This window comes from Rhinopithecus roxellana, chromosome 15 (assembly GCF_007565055.1).
Source record: "Rhinopithecus roxellana isolate Shanxi Qingling chromosome 15, ASM756505v1, whole genome shotgun sequence".
In the NCBI taxonomy this organism is placed as follows: domain Eukaryota; kingdom Metazoa; phylum Chordata; class Mammalia; order Primates; family Cercopithecidae; genus Rhinopithecus; species Rhinopithecus roxellana.
The window spans coordinates 57681268-57704212 of NC_044563.1; the positions used below are offsets into that span (position 1 = coordinate 57681268).

Consider the following 22945-nt stretch of genomic DNA (forward strand, 5'->3'; position numbering starts at 1 on the left):
AAACCTTAACACAGGCTCTTATCTCTGGCTGAACAGTTTTCTCCTGGATGGCACTGGCTTGTCCTTCAGCTTCCTCAGACCACTCTCCTGTTTTAGGCTCTATCACCAGATTCTGTTTAGTAATTTATTTTATTGTCACCAGATTTTTTGGCTCCCCTACCACAACAAACAGGCAAGGACTGTTATATTCATTGCACTTCTAGCTCCTACTTCAGTTCCTGCCACAATGAAAGGAGCTAGAAGTGCAATGAATATAATAGTCCTTATGTAAATATTGTTGGACAAATGAATTTGTTTATTTCTGATGTTTGAGATAGGGTCTTGCTCTGTCACTCAGGCTAGAGTGCAGTGATGTGGTGATGGCTCACTGTAGCCTCGAATTCCTGGGTTTAAGTGATCTTCTCACTTCAGCCTCCCAAGTAGCTGGAACTACAGGCACACACCACCACACCTGGCTAATTAAAAAGAAAAATTTGTAGAGACAGGGTCTCCCTATGCCACCCAGGCTGGTCTTGAAATCCTAGCTTCAAGCAATCCTCCCATCTTAGCCTCTCAAAGCACTGGGATTAAAGGAATGAGACACCAAGCCCTGCAAAATGGATGTTTTTAAACTGGAGGGTAGCAAAGACAGACCTAGGTTTTTGAAAGGTCTCTGGTTCTAGTGAGGAAGGTGAAGGAAGTGAGTGAAACAGGCCGGAGGGAAGTAGTTGCCATTTCCGCAAAGGCTTAGGACCTCACCGGACCAACTTCCACTGTTGAGACAGGGTCTCCCTATGCCACCCAGGCTGGTCTTGAAATCCTAGCTTCAAGCAATCCTCCCATCTTAGCCTCTCAAAGCACTGGGATTAAAGGAATGATAAAAAATGAGACAGGTTTATTAGAAGTGACTTAAAGGCTGAGAAAGGGAGGCAGAGGCCAAGACAGTGATCTTTTGGATGCCCTAACTCTACTTCAGGCGAGCCATTCTCCTTTATATACCTGTTAAGATTTCATTGAGAAAGGCTTCATTACTGAAAATGAATTCCAGACCCCCTTTTTATAGTGGAACAAATGTCAGACTGGGATCAGGAGCCCTGAAGTCCAGGTCTGTCTCTTTCACTGCATGCCCATTCCAGAGCCTCAGGGTAGGCAGGGACCTAGATGGTATCTGGGACCAGGCCAGCTCTGACAGGCAGAATATATACAAGTGTGGTTGAGCCCTCAGGGACCTGCTCCAGCCTGAGTCCTTTCTTAGTCTGGCCTGAATTTCCTTAGAGTCTGAGGAAGGGGTCAATGAAACTGGCAATCACGTAACTGAGAGGTCCCAGGTCTGTATCTTAGCACATGCCTAGGGATATGCCATATGTCCTCCCACCCTCACCCCACCCCCTGCACCCCCAGCTAAAAGGGAGAGACCTGAAAGGATCTGGCAAGTGGGCTATGCTTGGCTGTGAGCCTGGCACTAAAGGCTCAGGGTCAACACTCAGAACCAGGATCCAAAACATATGGCTTAATCTAGGGGCATGGCAGCTGGCAAGAGCACCAGTATTCAGACCATGGACAGAGCTATGGACTCCCCAAGGCAAGTTTGCAGCCAGCAGCTGGGAGGACAGGCTATTCTGTCTCCAGCTATATGGGCTGGGGTCAGGGAGGACCCTGGCCCACGAGGGACCTGGAGATAGAGTTTTAAAAATCCAGGTTGAATCTCTGTCCCATAGACTAAAAAGTGTTCTCTGACCCTGCCTGGGCAGAGTTAGTGGCTCTGTCTTCTGTGTAGCTCATGTGATGCTGTACTGCCATTGTCTGTGAATAAGTCCATCTGTCTGTGCCAATTCAGTTTTGTATCCCTGGTCCCAATGTGGGGTGGTGGGGAGGTGGTTAGGACAGTAACTAGTCATTGAATGGATGGATGGACAAGTGAGTGGATGGATGGACCAACAAACTAACTCAATATGTTGGGGAAAGGTTAAGAGGCCCAACAGGCAGATGGGTATTTGGGGGAACTCCATGCCCTTCTGATACCCTGTTTCCTAGTTTACTGCATTTGTTTATTCATTTATTTGGCAAACATTTACTGCACACCTACTATGTGCTGACCATGGGATGTTTATTATGGGGTATTTAAAGATGAACAAGACAGGGAACTGGTTACGGACTCTGGAGATTGCTACCCAGATTTGAATCTTGTCCCTGCCACTCACTAGCAGCCTAACGGTAAGAAAGTTACTTACTCTGTACCTCACTTTTCTCATCTCTGAAATGAGGATAATCATAGCACCTACTTTCTGGGTCATCAAGATATTAAATGCACTGATGATTTTAAGCCCTTTAGAGCACCTGACACACGGTAAATTTTACCTAAGTGTTAGCTTTTACTCTGTGTTCTCAGGTCACAGGCCTGAGGGGGTAAGGAAAGGTAATGAACTCAACTGAGAATAACCAAGGTAGAAGAGTGTCAGCAGAGGCACAATTTGTTGAGGAAAGGGGTAGGGGAGGCATTGTGGGGGAAGCAGTCTTTGAGCTGAGATGTGTGGGGTGAGTTCAGATTTGATTTTGCATGCTATGAGGTGCACTTCTTAGTGTGACAGTAGCCAAATATCAGTCCTCATATCCTGAAAATTTGAGGTCACTAGGGACCTGGAGGCCACCCTGACCCACTGTTTCCTTTTAGGTTTAAGGCCCCTGGTAAAAGGTCTCAGTTCAAGGATACGCAGCAAGTTATTTAACAAATTGTTCATTGATTCTGTAAGAATTTACTAAGAACTTAGTAAGTGCCAGGCACTAGGCTAGGTGAGGATCCACAGATGAAACTATGCATTACCTACTCCAAAGGAGCTCACATTCTCAAATAAATAGTGATAGAGGCCAAACATGAACCTAGATTCCCAGCCTGCCTACTAATAGCTCCTACTTTATATCAGGACAGTTCTCGGGCTGGAGCATCTTCTACAGGAAACAGGTCATTAGAGTTACTTTCCCAACTTTGGGCATATTTATTTATAAACTGTAGATGTCCTGAGGCAGGACCTTGTGTGTAATCCAACCTCTTTTTCCTTCAGAGCCCAGCGTTATCTAGACACTGTTTCTTTTTAAACACCACCACTACCACCGATGACTCACAATGACTTTCATAATCTGCTCTGAAACCTATCATTGTGCATGTTTGTTCATGTTATTTTGTCTTCCTTACCAATTTCTTGGCCCTTAGTCTCATTCTAGTTGTTATTCCCTTCTCCCTGCCTCTCCCTGCTTCCTGTCCCACCCTCAGCCCCATGGACTATAACCCCAGCTACGTAAGGATTAGTTAATATTTGTTTGAGTGTCTACACTCCATTAGCCCCACAAATTGCATACCGAATCTAGCCTACCCAGTTCATAGGGGCTGCCTTCCTACCTAGAAGGGGGACCGAGCAGAGAGCAATCACAGCCACCCTGCATTCCTTCTCTGGTTAGTGGCCTCATGATCCACAGAGATTGTGTATCCATTAGGCACAGCACTTGGAGCTGACAAACTTTTCAAGGGCCTAAAAAAAAATGTTTAAGAACAACCCTCCCACTTTTTTTTTTAACAACCAAAATACAAAAAACTATAAAGTCAAAAACAATAAACTTTTAATTAAATGTCTACCAACATAAATTTATACCAACTTCATTACTTGTGTATGCAATTTTATTATGATAGTGACTACCATATATCCCCTTCTTCCTTTATAAGTAGAACTAGGTTTTAGGTAGGTGCAAGGGTCACTCAGTAAAAGACCACACTTCCAGCCTCTTTTGAAGCTAGATGTGGTCATGTGACTAAGTTCTGACCATGGGAAGTGAGTATAAGTGGTACCTGCCACTTTTGGTTGTGCAGTAGGGGATGAGCTCTTCTTCATCTTTCTCCCTACACACTTGTGAGAGTTACTACTATGGACAACTCCAGGGGCGCATGAGCAGTGCAGTCTGTGCAAATGATGCTCTTTGTCATTGTGAATGTGGCTGCTTTGTCCCTGGCTGTGATGCAGACCTTAAGGCAAGAGCTGGAGTGGATGCTGAGGTAGAATCCTGCCTACTAGCCCTGTACTCTCACTGTACTGAGAAGTCTCTTTGTTATAGCAGCTTAGGCTGTACTGAACTATTTATAAACATTTTATTACATTTGAAAATAATTCGTAAGTTCAAGTTTCTCACTTTGGAAACATTCCACCCATGCACTGCGACTGCCATGAAATCAAATCCTATAATAACTTGAGTGCATGTAGCCAAATGATTTCTAAAGAAATTTTTAAAAATCCTTTCAATATTTTTTTCAGCAAAAAAAAAAAATAATACTTGATGTGGGATACAGACACACTTTAACATGGGATAGGACCTACAAATATAAATGTATCTAGCATCAATGAAATTCTGAAAAAGGCCTTGATCATTCTCAGTTCCTCAGTTCCCACAAGGTAGAAATTTCAGAATCACCTGTGATCTTTTCCTGTTAATTTATTCATTCAACAAATAGCATGTGGCAATAACTTTCAGACAATATATATAGTAGACAATAGCAAGATTGTATTCAGACATACCTAGGTTCCCGTCCTAATTCTCCTAGTTACTGTGTAACTTTGAGCAATCAATATAGGTCCCTACTTACCTCTAAAATGAGGACAATAATTTTATTGGCCAGGCATGATGACTCACACTTGTAATCCCAACATTTAGGGAGGCTGCAGTAAGAGAAATGGTTGAGGTCAGGAGTTTCAGGCCAGCCTGGCCAATATAGTGAGACCCTGTCTCTATTTTTTTTTTTTTTTTTTTTTGAGATAGAGTCTCACTCTGTCACCCCAGGATGGAGGGCAGTGGCCCAATTTTGGTTCACTGTAACCTCCACCTCCCAGATTCAAGCGATTTTCTTGCCTCAGCCTCCTGAGTAGCTGGGATTACAGGCGTGTGCCACCACAACCAGCTAATTTTTTATATTTTTGGTAGAGATGGGGTTTTACCATGTTGGCCAGGCTGGTCTCGAACTCTTGCCCTCAAGTGATCCCCACCCACCTCGGCCTCCCAAAGTGCTGGGATTACAGGTGTGAGCCACTGTGCTCGGCCCCCTGTCTCTATTAAATAATAATAATAATAATGCCTACTTATTGTGTAATAAATAACTTGACTGGCCTTTGTCCCTGGTTTCTGGTAAAGAGACTTTAAACCCTTAGAACTTCCTAAGTAGCAGGAGTGTCTTTGTTATTTATGAGCTCCTTAGATTACACTTGAGTTTATGCTAACTAATGAGATGACACAGGGTGAGGATGGTCACCAGAAAGACCAACAATGTAATTAGAGGGTTGGGTCAATCTCCTAGGAGAGGTGGAGGACTGTGAAAGATTGAGTCCAGTCATGTGACCAATGATCCAAGCAATCATGCCTATGTAATGAGACCCCAATAAAAACTCTGAACACCAAAGCTCAGTAGAGCTTCCCAGTTGGTGAACACAGCGATGTGCTAGGAAGGTGATGCCATGGGGGAGAGGCCATGAATGCTCTCCATTCAGAACCCTCCCAGACTCCACCCACCCGGATCTTCATTTAACTGGTCCTGACTTGTATCATTAGTGCCTTCCTGAGTTCTGTGAGTCATTCTAGAAAATTATTGTACCTTTGGGGGTCATGTGAAACTTTGAATTTACAGCCAGTTGGTCAGAAGCACAGGTGGCTTAGGGACCCCCCAAAATGCAGCTGACATCTGAAGTGAAAATAGTTTTACTGGGGATTGTGCCATTAAACCTGTGGAGTCCATTGCCAACACTGGGTGGTTAGCATCAGAATTAAATTGTATTTCTGTACACCAGTTTGTGTGAGGATGCTACCTCAGAGGGTAGTAAAAGTTAAGAAAATAAACACAAAGCACTTGGCAATAATAGTGATTAGCTCATAAGGCTAGAAGGATTCAGTAAGATCAAATTCATGAAGTGCTTAGCTTAGTCACAGTACTTGAGATTGCTGTGAGCCACACACTATGGAACTCATAATTTGCCCATTTTAATTGCTGAGTAATATTCCATTTCATGAAGATACCATGGAATATCCATTATTTTATTGATAGATACTTCAGCAGTTTCCAGTTTAGGGTATTAGTAACAAATTTTCAGTGAACATTGTCATATAAGCGTTTTTGTGGTATAGGTGTTTTCCTTTATTGTGAGTAAATTCCTAGGATTAAAACTAAATTATAGGGTCAGTGTATATTTAGTTTTATAAGAAATGCCAGACCATTTCTGAAAGTGTTTGTGCCATTTTACACTACCATCAAAAATATATGAGAGTTCTGGTTGCAGTACAACCTTGCCAATATTTGATGTTGTCAGTCTTTTACATTTTAACCATTCAGGTAAGAATGTAATGGAATTTCATTGTGGTTTTAATTTACATTTCCTTGATGATTAGTGATGCTGAGCACAGAAAATCAGAAAAAGAAAACAGAGAAACAATACACAGAACAAAGAGGTAAACAAAAAATAAAAGGTAAGACTTAAGCTTTAATATATCAACATTACCTTAAATCTAAACGGTCAGAATACACCAATTAAAAGACAGATTGGCAGAGTGGAAAAAAGAATGACCTAACTATATGCTGTCTATAAAATACTATTTTATTTATTTATTATTTTCAAAGAGATACGGTCTTGGCTCACACGGTGGCTCACACCTGTAATACCAGCACTTTGGGAGGTCAAGGTGGGTGGATCACATGAGGCCAGGAGTTCAAGACCAGCCTGGCCAACATGGCGAAAACCCATCTCTATTACAGCTACAAAAATTAGCTGGGCATGGAGGCATACACCTGTAATTCCAGCTACTCGGGTGGCTGAGGCACGAGAATCACTTGAACTTGGGAGGCAGAGGTTGCTGTGAGCTGAGATCATGCCTCTGCACTCCAGCCTGGGCAATGGAATGAGACCCTTTCTCAAAATAATGACAATAATAATAATTAAGAGACAAGGTCTTGCTCTGTTTCCCAGGCTGCAGTGCAGTGGTATGATTGCAGCTCACTGTAATCTCAAATTCCTGGGCTCAAGCAATCCTCCCTGCCTCTGCCTCCCAAGTGGCTAGTACTGCAGGTGAATACTACCACACCTAGTGAATTTTTTTTTTGTAGAGACAAGGTCTCACTCTGTTGTCCAGGCTACTCTCAAACTCCCAGCCTCAAGCAATCCTCTAACCTGGGGCTCCCAAAAAACTCACTTTAAATACAATTATGCATGGCTTAACAACAGGGACATACTCTGAGAATGAGCTGTTAGGTAATTACGTCATTGTGTGAACATCACAGAGCACACTTAAACAAACATGGATGGTATAAGGCTACTATACACCTAGGCTATATGCTATAGCCTACTGCTCCTAGGCTACAAACTTGTACAGCACATTATTGTACTGAATAATGTAGGCAACTGTAAAACAATGGTTAAGTATCTGTGTATCTAAACATATCAAAACGTAGTAAAGGGAGAGTAAAAATGTGGTCTATAGAGCACTTACCACGAATGAAGCTTGCAGGGCTGGAAGTTGTCCTGGGTGAGTCTGTGTGTGAACAGTGAGTGAATGTGAAGGCCTAAAACATTATTGTACACTACTGTAGGTGTAAACATTGCACACTTAGGTTACACTACCTTTATTTTAAAATATTTTTCTTTCTTCAAAAACAAGTTAACCTTAACTTACTGTAACACTTTTATTTTATAAACATTTAAATGTTTAAACTTTTTGACTCTTTCTATAATAATGGCCTACAGCACACATTGTATACTTGTATAAAAATATTTTCTTTATATCCCTATTCTATATGCTTTTTTCTATTTTTAAATTTTTTCTTTTCTAAAACTTTTTAATTTTTTTAGTTAAAACTAAGACATACACGGTGGGGGGTCTTGGCAGCTGGAGGAGGAATAGTTGCGGGTGAAGATGGCAGCAGCCAAGGCTGCGAACTGCATCATGGAGGTGTCCCGTGGCCAGGCGGAAAGCAGCGAGAAGCCCAATGCTGAGGACGTGACATCCAAAGATTACTACTTTGACTCCTACGCCCACTTTGGCATCCACGAGGAGATGTTGAAGGACGAGGTGCGTACCCTCACGTACCGCAACTCCATGTTTCACAACCGGCACCTCTTCAAGGACAAGGTGGTGTTGGACATTGGCTCAGGCACCGGCATCCTCTGCATGTTCGCCACCAAGGCCGGGGCCCGCAAGGTCATTGGGATCAAGTGTTCCAGTATCTCTGATTATGCCGTGAAGATCGTCAAAGCCAACAAGTTAGACCACGTGGTGACCATCATCAAGGGGAAGGTGGAGGAGGTGGAGCTCCTAGTGGAGAAGGTGGACATCATCATCAGCGAGTGGATGGGCTACTGCCTCTTCTACTAGTCCATGCTCAACATCGTGCTCTACGCCCGGGACAAGTGGCTGGTGCCCGACGGCCTCATCTTCCCAGACCGGGCCACGCTGTATGTGACGGCCATAGAGGACTGGCAGTACAAAGACTACAAGATCCACTGGTAGGAGAACGTGTATGGCTTCAACATGTCTTGCATCAAAGATGTGGCCATCAAGGAGCCCCTAGTGGATGTGGTGGACCCCAAGCAGCTGGTCACCAACGCCTGCCTCATAAAGGACGTGGACATCTACACCGTCAAGGTGGAAGACCTGACCTTCACCTCCCCATTCTGCCTGCAAGTGAAGCGGAATGACTACGTGCACGCCCTGGTGGCCTACTTCAACATCGAGTTCACGCGCTACCACAAGAGGACCGGCTTCTCAACCAGCCCTGAGTCCCCGTACACGCACTGGAAGCAGACAGTGTTCTACATGGAGGACTACCTGACCGTGAAGACGGGCGAGGAGATCTTCGGCACCATCGGCACACGGCTCAACACCAAGAACAACCGGGACCTGGACTTCACCATTGACCTGGACTTCAAGGGCCAGCTGTGCGAGCTGTCCTGCTCCACTGACTACCGGATGCGCTGAGGCCCGGCTCTCCCGCCCTGCACGGGCCCAGGGACTGAGCGTTCCTAGGCGGTTTCGGGGCTCCCCCTTCCTCTCCCTCCTTCCCACAGAAGGGGGTTTTAGGGGCCTGGGCTGGGGGGATGGGGAGGGCACATCGTGACTGTGTTTTTCATAACATGTTTTTGTATGGTTGCATTTACGCCAATAAATCCTCAGCTGGGGAAAAAAAAACAAAAAACTAAGACATACACATAGTAGCATCACAATCATCAGGTTGTCACTAGGCAACAGAAATTTTTCAGCTCCATTATAATCTTATGAGACTACCATCATATATGTGGTCTGTTGTTAACCAAAACATCGTTATGTGGTATATGACTGTATAACAATAAAGGCAGGTTGAAAGTAAGAGGGTGAAAAGGGATATATCATGTAAAACTAACCAAAGGAAAGCAGAGTGACTACAATAATATCATATAAAGTAAGCTTCAGGGGAAAGAAAATTATTAGAGACAGAGAAGAACACTATATAATAATAAAAGGGTCAATTCACCAGGAAGACATAGCAATCACAAATGTGTATGTATCAAACAACAGAGACACAAAATACGTGAAGCAAAAACTTACAGAATCCAAAGGTGAAATACATAAATCCACAACAGTTGGAGATTTCAACACCTCTCTCTCAACAATCAGTAGAACAATGAGACAGAAGATCAGCAAGGATATAGAACAACTCACCCAATATCATTAACCATTGATTCTAATTAACATTTATAGAACACTGCATCCAACAACAGCAGAATACAGATCCCTTAAAGTGCCCATAGCTTGAGGCCAGGTGTTTAAGACCAGCCTGGGCAACATAGTGAGAACCTGTCTCTTAAATAAATAAACAAATGGGGGCGGGGGGAAGCTCAACATCACTAATCATCAGAGAAATGCAAATCAAAACCACCATGAGACACCATCTCATGCCAGTCAGAATGGTGATTATTAAAAGGTCAAAAAACAACAGATGCTGGTGAGGTTGCAGAGAAAAAGGAATGCTTTTATACTGTTGGTGGGAGTGTTAATTACTTCAATCATTGTAGAAGACAAGTATGGTGATTCTTCAAAGACCTAGAGGCAGAAATACCATTTGACCCAGCAATCCCATTACTGGGTATACACCCAAAGGAGTATGAATCATTCTATTATAAAGATACATGCACATGTATGTTCATTTGCACTATTCACAATAGCAAAGACATGGAATCAATCCAAATGCCCATCAATGATAGACTCAATAAAGAAAACGTGGTACATATACATTATGGAATACTATGCAGCAATAAAAAGGAACAAGATCATGTCCTTTGCAGGGACATGGATGGAGCTGGAAGTCATTATCCTCAGCAAACTAATGCAGGAACAGAAAACCATACACCCCATGTTCACTTACAAGTGGGAGTTGAATGATGAGAACACATGGACACATGGGGTGGGGGAACAACACACACCAGGGCCTATCGGGGTGGGGTGGGGAGACAGAGAGCATAAGGAAGAAGAGCTAATGGATGCTGGGCTTAATACCTAGGTTATGGAATGATCTGTGCAGCAAACCACCATGGCACAACTTTACCTATGTAACAAACCTGCACATCTTGCACATGTACCCCTGAACTTAAAAGTTGAAGATTTAAAAATTCATCTTATGAAGCTAGTATTTCCCTTCTACTCAAATCAGGCAAAGAAGTACAAAAGAAAGAAAACTACAGGCAATAACCCTCATAAACTTAGATGTAAAAAATCTTCAATGAAATATTCGCAAATCAAATGCAAGAAAGTAGTAAAAGATTTATACAGCTGGGGTTTATTCCAACTATGCAAGGCTAGTCAACATTCAAAAAACAGTCAACGTAATGTACATATTAATGGGCTAAAGAAAAATCACATGATTCTATCAATCAGTACAGAAAAAGTTTTCTCAAATTTCAACACCATTCATGATAAAAACTCTGAGAAAAATTGCAGTAAAGGGAGAACTTCCTCAGCTTGATAAAAAGCATCTACCAAAAACCTACAGCAAACATTATATTTAATGGTGAAAGACTTAATGTTTTCCCTCCAAGACTGGAAACAAAGCAAGGATGTCTGCTATTACTACTCTTATTCAACACAGTACTGAAGTTTTAGTCAGTGCTATAAGGCAAAAAAAGGGGGATTACAGGCATACATATCAGAAAGGAAGAAAATAGAACTGTCCCAATTTGCAGATGACATGATGGTCTCCATAGAAAATCCTAAAGAATCTACAAAAAACTCATAGGACTAATAAGTGAGTTTAGTAAAGAAGTAGGACCCAAGATAAATATACAAAAATCAACTGCATTTCTATATACTCGCAGTGGAAACAAAAATTTTAAATACCATTTACAATCACTCAAAAAAGAGTGAAATACTTAGGTATAAATCTAACAAAACACACATAGGATTTGTATGCTGAAAGCTACAAAGTGTTGATGAAACAAGTCAAAGAAGATCTAGATAAATGGTGAGAGATATTGTGTTCATGGACTGGAAGACCCAATGTAGCATATATGTCAATTCTCCCTAAGTTGATAATAAAGTTTAATGCAATTCCTATAAAAATCCCAAAAAGATTTTTATGTGGCCACCAATCCAGATCTACCAACAGTTTTTGTTTTTGTTTTTGTTTTTGAGATGGAGTCTCGCTCTGTCGCCCAGGCTGGAGTGCAGTGGCGCAATCTTGGCTCACTGCAAGCTCCACCTCCTGGGTTCACACCATTCTCCCACCTCAGCCTCCAAAGTAGCTGGGACTACAGGCGCCCGCCTAACTTTGTTTTTGTATTTTTAGTAAAGATGGGGTTTCACCATGTTAGCCAGGATGGTCTCGATCTCCTGACCTTGTGATTCACCTGCCTCAGCCTCCTAAAGTGCTAGGATTACAGGCATGAGCCACTGCGCCCGGCTCCAACAGTATTTTTTAGACATACATATCGTTCTAAAATTTGTATGAAAAGGCAAAGGAACTAGAATAACTAAAACCATTTCGAGGAAAAAATAAAGTGGAATCAATCATGCTACCTGATTTCAAGATTTATTATATAGTTACAGCAACCAAGACTGCAGTGCAGGTTGAATATCCCTTATCTGAAATGCTTGGGACCAGAAGTGTTTCAGATTTTAGATTTTTTTTTTTTTAGTTTGAAATATTTATACATGCACAATGAGATAGCTTGAGGACAAGATCCAAGTTTAAACACAAAGTTCATTTATGTTTCATATACACTTTATACACACAACCTGAAGGCAATTTTATACAATAATTTAAATAATTTTGGCATGAAACAAAGTGTGGATACACTGAACCATCAGAAAGCAAAGGTGTTAACATCTCCACCACCCATATGGATGATCTGTGATTGTTTGGCATCACCATCATTCCTGATTCTGAATTTATACGCTACCAATAAGCAATCATTTTCTAACACTTATTCACACATAAGTACTTAACAGTAAAAAATATGACATACCAGTAATACAATGAAAAAAATAGTGTATTCAGGTTAAGTGAGCCAGCACAGTAGTGTCACGAGAATACCTGTATCAGCTGTTAAGCAACAATAACAAATAACAGTAGGCTTTCAGTTTCCAAGTATGATGCTATGTTTTGACTAAAAGGTTACTGTACACTGTATTTTATTTTTAGGTGAGAAGAAGCATCAGAAGCAGTTGAGGGACCAAGAAGTGGGTTCTGTAGAGAGGAAGAAGCATTCCTCTGGATGGCTTTTTTAAATGTGTCTTTCAGAGTCATCTGCCTCATTAATGATGCTTTTTGTCTTAGAAGTCTCTCCTTGATTTTATAAACTGACATGATTTCTTGTTCTGTTATGAATGCATGCTGCTCTAGTCCTTTAATAAGCCCATCACACATTTTTACCACGTCATCTATAGGCACTTTTTCTGCAGTGTTATCATCTTCATTATCATTATTATCATGATCACCTTGATTCAGAACCATTTTTGTTACTTCACCATTGGACAATGAATGAACAACTGGAGCCTCATTATTACTGTTAAAAACATCTTTGATATCCTCTTCTTCCAGCTTACTGACAGTCTCTGGATGTATATTTTTTGTATACATAAGGAGGTCAGACATTATTTTTTTCTCACTTGACATACAGAATTCTTCCAAGTTACCATCTTGTTCATCATCATTACTGAACTTGCCAGTAAACTTCTCTGCTGCTTCATGACCAGCAGATGCTTTATTGCCACAAATCTTTAAAAATTTAATGCCATGTCTTTTCTTAAATTTCTGCAACCAGCCTGTTGAATATTCACAGTTCCCCTCAATTTTTAGTTCATTGTGATAGATCTTTGCTTGTTTCATGATCAGCACACCATTAAGTGGCATGTGTTCACTGCGACGCTGACGGATCCACTCTTTCAATACACGATCAAGATCTTCATTTTTAGCTTTATGAAGTGTTTTTCTATTTTTCAATAGTATCTGCTCATCACTTTCAGCATAAAACTTCAATAGTTTATCCTTCTGTTTCTTCAGGTCATATATGGTGGTCATTCCAACACCATACTCTTCTGTAAGATGTTTCACACTTACACCACTGTCCAGTTTCTCCAACAACTTGACTTTCTGTGCTATAGATAAACATAAATGCTTCCTCTTTTTCTTATCACTGATATTCACAGGGGTATCTTCAGATCTTTTTGACATTTTCAACAATATATTTACACCACACAGCAGAGAATAAGCAAAAAAATGCAGTGAGTAATGCACATAGGTCTTGGCCCCATGTGGGGCATTTTGGGAAACGTGTTGTTGGTGTGTCCAGCCTGCACACAGGCCATTTAATTACCCTTTGTGGGAATGCATGGGGAAATCCAGGTGTGACAGAAAAATTGCAGCAAAGAGCTGGGAGGGTCTTTTCCCCTTGGGGATGTTGCATGAACTGTGTGTTGTGCACCTGTGTTTTCACTGCAACTTACGTAAGTTCAGGTATGAAATTTTCCACTGGTGGTGTAATGTCAGTACTCAAAAAGTTTAGGATTTTGGAGCATTTCAGATTTCAGATTTTTAGATTATGGATGCTCAACCTGTATTGGTAGAGGAATAAACATATAGATCAATGGAACAGAATACAGCAACTGGAAATAGGATTACACAAATATGTGCCACTGGTTTTGACAAGGCATAAAAGCAATTCAATGGAGGAAACATAGCCTTTTGAACAAATGGTGTTGGTGTAATGTAACATGCATATGCAAACAAACAAAAGAAGAACAGCAGCAACAGCAACCAAAGTTTTACACCTATTTTAAAAAGTAACTTAAAATGTATCATAGACTTAAATGTAAAATTAAAAAATCTTTAAAAAAATAGACAGTAGAAGGTCTTCAGGATCTAGGGCTGGGCAAAGAGTTATTAAACCAAAAGCATCAATAAAAGGAAAAGTGGATAAATTGGACCTTATCACAATGACAAACTTTTGCTCTGCAAAGGGTACAGTTAAGAGGATGAAAATACAAGCCATACACTATGAGAAACTATTTACAAAGCACATATTCGACAAAGGGCTAATATCTAGAATGTATAAAGATATCTAAAAACTCAACAGTACAAAAAACAATCAGAAAATGGGCAAAAGACATGAACAGACATTTCATTGAAGGGAATATACACGTGGTAAATAAGCACATGAAAAGATGTCTTACATCATTAGTCAATAGGAAAATACAAATTAAAACCACAAGACACCACCACACACCTATTAGAATGGCTAAAATAAAAGCTAATGCTCATGAGGATGCAGAGAAACTGGATCATTCATACACTGGTGGTGGGTATGTAGAATGGTATAGCCACTCTGGAAAGCATTTTGATAGTTTCTTAAAAAACGAAACATGTAACTCCATGCAACCCAGCAACTGCACTCCTGGACATTTATTCTGGAGAAGTGAAAACTTACGTTCACACAAAAACCTGTACACAAATGTCTACAGTACCTTTACTCAGAATATCCAAAAACTGGAAACAACCCAGGTGCTCTTCAGTGAGTGAATGGCTAAATAAACTGCAGTACATTCATACTATGGACTACTACTCATCAATAAAAAGAAATGAACTATTGATACATGCAACAACTTGGATAAGTCTCCAGAGAATTATGCTGAGTGAAAAAAAAAATCTAAAAGGTTGCATACTGTATGATTCCATCCATCTATACAACACAGACGTTCGCCAGGAATTAACAAGCAGTGTAACTACAAAGAGCAACATGAGGGATCCTTGTGGTGATGAAAATATTCTGCATCTTGACTGTATCAATGTCAGTATCCTGGCTGTGATATTGTACTACAGTTTTGCAAGGTGTTTCCATTGGGGGAAGCTGGGTAAAAGATACACATAATCTGTCCGTATTATTGCTTACAACTGCATATGAGTCTCCAATTTTCTCAAATAAAACATTTGATTAAAATAATACATATGTGATTTCTCTTGTCCAAACTCTGATAATTTGAACCCTTCATCAGACTGGAAAATTTCTCTTCTATTCCTAGTTTGCTGAGTATTTTGGTCAGAAGAGGTGTTTATTTTTGCCAACAGATTTATCTGTATGTATTGAACATAATCATAGCTTTTATTTAAAAAAAGTTTTTGTTTTATTATTTCTTCCAATGAAGGCTTTTAAGGTAAATTACATTGTTTGATTTCAGAAAGCAAAACCAACCTTGCATTCCTGGGATAAACCCTACTTCACCATGATGTATTAATCTTTTTATAAATTGCTGGATTTGATTTGCTAATATTTGCTTAGGATCTTTATGTCTATGTTTATGAAATGTTTTTCAGACACCTATGGTGTCTGAAAAGTCTTTAGTAAAAGTTCATTCAATTCAGACTTGTTTAAATGATATTCTAACTGCAACATAGCTGATGTTATTGTCCAGACACCCCCTCAGAGCCTAGACAGTCATTCCCTCAGCTTCTGGAGTTGGTTGCTGATGATTCACAACTGAGTCCTTCTCTGGGGGCCCCCCTCCATCAAGAGAAGCAGTCTTGCCAAAAAAAAAAAAAAAAAAAAAATCACAGCACCTCTCCACGTGTGGCCTGTATCCATGACTGGTCAATGCAAGGATATGAGTTTCTGGCCTCCTTGCTTCAATGTGGAACTACTCTGAAGGGTCATCCTAGGCTCCAGACATCCCTTGAGATTGGTAAAGGCCTCTGCTGAAACCGTTTTGCAGGCCAATTTCTCGCTCTGCCTACAAATTCCTCCTTCACTTTCTTACAGGTGCTGATCTTTAAGTTCTCCCTATCCGCACCAATAACCTTGTAGGCAAGCTAATCTCCCTCTTGCGACCCCCAGGGGCTCAACCCAGGACACACCACGTTACCCTGTTTTTCTTTTCACAGCACTTAACACCTTATACATGAAATAACTTTATTTACTTAATACTTAAATATTTATTGTCTGCTGTAAGAATGTAAGCTTACCAGGACAGAGCTTTCTCATACGCTATGCACCGCTGTATCAAGCGCCTAGGGCAGGGCCTGCAGAACACAGCAAGCACTGAATACTGGTTGTTGAATGAACGGAGGAGGCCGGCCTGCGCTGGGTGCTGGGATCACACATCACCCCTCCAGTTTTTAACACGCACCTGGGAGCCGTGGCTTGGGGCGTGCCCCTGAGTCCCCGCCCCTCATACCACGCCCCCAGGCCCAGGGAGAGGGCGGGGTCCCGCGGACGCAGCGGTGGGCACGATGCGGCAACCCGCCGTTCGGCTCGTGCGCCTGGGTCGGGTGCCGTACGCCGAGCTGCTGGGGCTGCAGGACCGCTGGCTGCGGCGGCTGCAGGCAGAGCCAGGCACTGAAGCCCCGTCGGGGACTGAGGCGGGCGCGCTACTGCTCTGCGAGCCCGCGGGGCCCGTGTACACGGCCGGGCTGCGCGGCGGCCTGACGCCCGAGGAAACTGCGCGGCTACGGGCCTTGGGCGCCGAGGTGCGCGTCACAGGCCGCGGTGGCCTGGCCACCTTCCACGGCCCGGGCCAGCTGCTTTGCCACCCGGTACTCGACCTGCGGCGTCTCGGTCTGCGCTTGCGCATGCACGTAGCGGCGCTGGAGGCGTGCGCCGTGCGCCTGTGCGAGCTCCAGGGCCTGCAGGGGGCCCGCGCACGGTCCCCGCCCTACACCGGCGTCTGGCTGGGCGATCGCAAGATCTGCGCGATCGGTGAGCGCTGCGGCAGAGGGCGGGACCTGAGAGCCGGGGTCGGAGCTTGAGGCCTGGGGGCAGGGTCTGACGGGGCTGGACCAATGGAGGTGAGGGTAGAACTCGGGCCGGGAGGAGGGGTATCTAGCGCGGGCCTTGAATCAAAGCTACCCGCTGCGTTTGAGTTTTTAAGCCCTTTCCCTGATACCATATATTCAGAAGCAGAAGGCACGTTACATCATCTAGTCCAACACGCATTTCTGTGAATGGAGAGACAGGAGAAGTGGATTGCCAGGTTACTTACTGCGAATCACAATGTCATGGCAATAAGGGTGCTAATTTTCAAACTTTTTTTTTTTTTTTTAAGACGGAGTCTCGCTGTATCTCCCAGGCTGGAGTGCAGTGACGCAACCTCGGCTCACTGCAAGCTCCGCCTCCCGGTTTCACGCCATTCTCCTGCATCAGTCTCCCGAGTAACTGGGACTGCAGGCGCCCACCACCAGCCCGGCAAATTTTTTGTATTTTTAGTAGAGATGGGGTTTCACTGTGTTGGCCAGGATGGTCTCGATCTCATGACCTCTTGATCCGCGCGCCTCGGCCTCCCAAAGTGCTGGGATTACAGGCGTGAGCCACTGCGCCCGTCCCCAAACTTTTTTTTTTTTAAGTATTGGAATCTGTTAAAAGACATTTCCTGGAATCCTCATGATGAGTGCAGCTGCCTTGAAGCCACGCACCCCTTCCTTTCATTTGTTTCCTTTTCCCATCTGTGCACAATCCCTTGTTTCTCCAGAAACAAAATTTGAAAACCAGTGATCTAGTCCAGTTCTCTCATCGCCCTGAGAGGGACCCCGAAGCCCGGAGAGTGGAGGGTATCTACTCTAAGACGCTTTGACTTGCCTTGCAGGAGTCCGCTGTGGAAGGCACATCACATCCCACGGCCTGGCTCTCAACTGCTCTACGGACCTCACGTGGTTTGAGCACATTGTGCCCTGTGGACTGGTTGGGACAGGCGTCACTTCCTTGAGTAAGGAGCTCCAGAGGCACGTCACCGTGGATGAAGTAATGCCACCTTTCCTTGTGGCCTTTAAGGAGATCTACAAGTGCACACTGATCTCAGAGGACAGCCCCAACTGAAGAGTACTCATAACAGTGGGGATGCTCCTGCCTTGGGAAGCACGAAGCCTGACTTGAGTCACCTACTGAAACCCAGATTTTAGACCTGGCGTATCATTCACTGATCATGAAACTAAGGACATACCATGAGCTCTGAGCCACTGTTTTCATATGTATCCTGTTTTATTTATATCTAGATGTGTATACACATGCTGTATAAAACATTAGCACTACTATTGACAGCAGTGTCTCAGCTTAGAGAAATTCAGATGTCATAGATTGTCATTTCTCTATTGTTACTTCCTCAATACTGTGTCTAACTGAGCAATTCTGGGCTCTAGTTCCCTCAATTTTGTGGAAATCAAATCCCTGAATGGCACAGGTGAAGGTGATACGATATGGTGCTTTTTTATTCTCAAGAGACCTGGGTTCTTTCTGCAATAAAGGGAAAAGGGAAGAACCTTCAAAGAATAAAATGGAATCTTACCTTCCTGGGTTTGATTCCCCAAGTTTGATAATTTCGCAGTTTTTAGTTGGGTTACCCTGAGCTAGGCCAAAGACTGGAGGAAGAACAAGAATAATTTCTCACACTGTACAAATGCCAAAGATAGAAGTGAGTTTTTTATATGAGACCTGTAAGTTTGTAAGGCTGCGTATTATCTGTTGCTGTGTAACAAATCATCAAACTTAGTGACTTAACAGTAAACATTAATTATCGTTTGTGGGTCAGGAATTTGGGGGAAGCTTAGCTGGGTGTTTCTAGGTTGGGGTCTCCCACGAACTTGCAGTTATTCAAAGACTTGGCTGGGCTCTAGGATTGGCGCCCCATATGGTGCACTTGCTTGCCTGGTTGGTTATGGTTGTTGACAAGAGGCCTCAGTTCCTCACCATGTGGACCTCTCTATAGGGCTGCTTGATAGTTCTCATGACAGGGCAACTGGCTTCCCCTAGAGCAAGTCATGACAAAGAGAGACAATCTGGAAGCCAGAAGCCACAATGTTTTTTATGACCCAGCCTCAGAAATCACACAGGCATTTCTGTAGTCTTCTAAAGATGAGCCCTGTTCAGTGTGGAAGGGACTTAACTAGGGCAACGAGAGGTGAGGATTATTAGGGGCCATCTTGAAGAATGCCTACCACAGCCTTTTAAGAGTGGAAAGAGCCTTGAATGAGAAGTCAGGGGACCCTGGTTCCAGTTCTGTCTCTGTGGAAAAGTCGTTTACTCTCTGGTCTTCAGTTTCTCCTTAAACCAGTGCTGTTCAACAGAAATATAATGCAAGCCACATTGTAATTTGACATATTATAGGATCCATGTGAAAAAGGTAAAAGAAATGGGTGATGTTAATTTTTTTTTTTTTTTTTAAGAAATGAGGCCTCACTATGTTGCCCAAGCTGGTCTCAAACTTCTGGGCTCAAGGGGTCCTTCTGCCTCAGCCTCACAAAGTGCTGGGATTACAGGTGTGAGCCACCATGCCTGGCCTATGATGTTAATTTTAGTATTTTAATTAACCCAATATGCAAAAATATCAATATAAAGCAATATAAATGTTTTCTTGAGATATTTCACGTTCCTTTTCTCATGCTGAGTCTTCAAAATATAGTGTGTATTTTATACTTATAGCACACCTCATTTTGGACTAGCCACATTTTAAAAGTGCTCAGTGGTCACATGAGGATGGTGCCTTAGACCCGCCATTCTCACATGTAAAGTCCCTTTGAGTTCCCGAGGTTCTGTGGTCTCACTGGCTTCTAGGAAGAAAGGTAAATCCTCCTTACATCTGAGGTCTGATTTTTTTAATGCAAATAATTTATATCAATTATTCAAGCTGAAAAGGACTTTAGAGGTTTATTCCTACCCCCTCATTGTAAAGAGATGAAAACAAGAATTAGGAAAAACCTCAAAGTCAAAGTAAATTAATGCCAAAGCCAGCACTGAGTCTCAGGTATATGCCCCTTTCTCATGCTCTTTTCCTGCTGTGCACACTGATTTAGAGCTTGGAACAATAAGGTTTAAGTGTCATGGACATTCCATCAATATTAGTTGACTGATGGTTTATCACCTGTAATTTGGTCCATATTCTTCCTGGGCCTTAGTTTCCCATCCACAGGGCCACTGCTGCTGTTGTAGGGGTGTGGGAGTGAGGAGTCATTGATAATTACTTTATTATTGCCAAAAAGGAAAATAATTATTCCGGGAAAAGTGGAGTTAGATTCTCATAGATGGAAGGCCATGCACAGTGTTTCTACCTATCTGATACTCAGCCTCCCTCTCTAGCAGCCCTAACAAATGACCATACAACTTGTTCTTGAATGCTTCCAGAGACTGGAAAAGAAATAGACATGTACTCAGCACTTATGTATAGTGCCACATACAGTCATACTGTGTTAGCCTCTTAAGTACATGCTCTCATTTGACAGCCTGTTCCATTCTTCTGGACCATAGAGAATCTGTACACAGTTGTAGTGGCTGATTTGCTTGACCTTCTTGAACTCAGTTTCATTACATGAAACAAGGATGGTGGTAAGAATTAGATGACATAATTATAGGTAAAGCATTGAGGGTAATGTTGACCCAGAGTAAAACTTCAGTAAATCTTAACATTATTGTTATCACCGTCTGTCCTCCATGAGCCTTCTCCAGGGAAATTATCCCCAGATCCTTTGAGTTCCCCTCAAGGCAATAGGCTCCGCAGGAGTAGAGCTGCTTCTGCCTTGTTTCCTTCTGCATCTCCAGCACGTAGTAGTGGGCTTGACATACAGAAGGCTATTTGAACATATCAATTAAGGGGAATTGAACTGTTTAAACTCTTCTCCCAGCCTGCCTATCTGTCTGTGCACCAGCCCCAGCTCATGTGTGTCCCATTAGGTGCAGCACTCGGGGCTGAGCACAGCAGTCTTGGTGTGGACAGACCAGCACAGAGTATAGGAAACTGTTGCTTCCTGTGCTGGACTTGGGGAACACAAACTGGCCCTCGTGGTGCTGGCCTGCAGGGGTGTTCTTTTTGGCTTACGGAATTTTATATATGTGTGTATGTATCTGGTTAAGTTTAATAATTGCCAACATTTAAAAAATGGGAAATTGTCATGTAAAAATTTGGTTTTCTGGCTTCTCATGAAAATTGGAGAGATCTGGAAACATTGGGCCATCTGCCTGACAATTGGAAGCAGGTATGGTTTTTTTTGTTGTTGTTGTTTTGTTGTGTGTGTGATGGAGTCTCACTCTGTCGCCCTGGGTTCAAGCGATTCTCCTGCCTCAGCCTCTCAAGTAGCTGGGATTACAGGCATCTGCCACCATGCCCAGCTAATTTTTGTATTTTTAGTAGAGATGGGGTTTCACCATGTTGGCCAGGCTGGTCTTGAACTCCTGGCCTCAAGTGATCCACCCGCCTCGGCCTCCCAAAGTGCTGGGATTACAGGTGTGAGCCACCATGCCCAGCCAGAAGCAGGTATGTTTTTAAAATTGCAATTTCCAGTTGGCTGCAGCACCTCTCCTCCCTTCCCCACTTGTTGACATTAGCTTCCTAGCCCCTGTAGGCATTTGAGTTGGTGACCCCTAATCTAGACATTTCCTTGTTCTGAGACACAGCAGAGTCTCGGTGGACCCATCATAGTATTGGTTTTACACCATAGTCATGGGGAGCCCTTTAAGAAAGGGCCATCACTTACTCATCCCTATGTCCCTGGCCCCTGGCTCAGGACCTGGCACAGAATAGACAGCAGAAAATGTATGATAGTTTTTAATCTTCACCAAATATTTCTGGCTCTCTGCTTTCTGGACACATGGCAGGATTGTGCTTTGTGGCCCCCACGTGGGTAAGTAGGGACAAGGTCAAATTCTTCTGGTTAATTTATGAATGGAGGTGGCATGTCACTTCTGAGCTGGAGCATTGACTAGCTGGTGCCAGGCCCTTCAAAGTTTCCCTCTGGAACAGTGACCAACAACGTTGAAGATGGTGGCTGCTTCCTGAGGGACTGCAGTGATCAGAGCCCCCTGCTGATGATGGACATGCATTGGAGTTCAGCCACGTATATGTCACAGCACAACCTAGCCTGCTATAACTAACGTAATTGTTTATATTAATCAGAACTCTTATATTTGTAAGTGTAGAGAGCCAATTCTAACATGAGCCAAAAAAATAACAAGGGTGGGGGTTATTGGAAAAGGTACTAGAGTCTCATAGAATCCAAGAGTAAGGCAGCAGCTGAAGAACAGAACCAGAGTGTGAAGCCCTTTAGGAACTTAGGTAGTCTTTTTCCCTCCCACTCTCTGTCATGTTTTGTGGCATGTGTTTGCTTCATTTTGTCTTGCTTCAGTTCAGCTTTCTCTTTTTCCCAGGCCACATGGTGGAACATGGCTGCTGCTGCTCCTGCCACTGCGGCTGCTATCCATGAATGTCGGGGTAGAATCAAAGTTTCTTGCTTGAGCAGCTGGGTGGATGGATGCTAAAGATACTGCTGGGATGGAGAACACCAGATAAGGACCAAGTTTGGAGAGGAAGATGATGAATTCAGTTTTTGATAAATCAAGTTTGAGATACTCATGGGAGAGGCAAGCAGAGAGAGCCAAGAGGCAGCTGGGTCTGGAGAATGAGTGGGATGAGTGAAGGTTTAGGTGTAGAAGCTCTAAGAGAGGAGAGCAGA

General features: G+C 42.9%; 2 protein-coding genes and 1 pseudogene across 4 annotated transcripts; 2 read left to right on the plus strand and 1 right to left on the minus strand.

Annotated features, from left to right (window-relative positions):
* Positions 1–7874: 7874 nt before the first annotated feature.
* On the plus strand, positions 7875–9173 carry LOC104665116 (annotated as a pseudogene). Its single transcript, XR_748372.2, has one exon. The product of XR_748372.2 is annotated as a protein arginine N-methyltransferase 1 pseudogene (transcript).
* Positions 9174–12206: 3033 nt separating this feature from the next.
* Positions 12207–17066, minus strand: LOC104665118 (jerky protein). The gene is made up of 2 exons (XM_010366822.2): positions 16481–17066; positions 12207–14079 (listed from the first exon to the last, which is right to left on the minus strand). The coding sequence occupies exon 2, from the start codon at positions 13697–13699 to the stop codon at positions 12641–12643; it is 1059 nt and encodes a 352-aa protein (XP_010365124.1). The 5' UTR covers positions 13700–14079; positions 16481–17066; the 3' UTR covers positions 12207–12640.
* On the plus strand, positions 16538–21560 carry LIPT2 (lipoyl(octanoyl) transferase 2). Of its 2 annotated transcripts, none has more exons than XM_010366821.2 (2): positions 16538–17213; positions 18097–21560. In XM_010366821.2, exons 1-2 carry the CDS (start codon positions 16748–16750, stop codon positions 18324–18326), a joined length of 696 nt encoding a protein of 231 aa, XP_010365123.2. In that variant the 5' UTR covers positions 16538–16747; the 3' UTR covers positions 18327–21560. The 2 variants fall into 2 exon arrangements, with proteins under 2 accessions (XP_010365123.2, XP_030774214.1); XM_030918354.1 differs by having other exon boundaries at positions 16724–17251; positions 18097–18216.
* The last annotated feature ends 1385 nt before the right edge of the window (positions 21561–22945 follow it).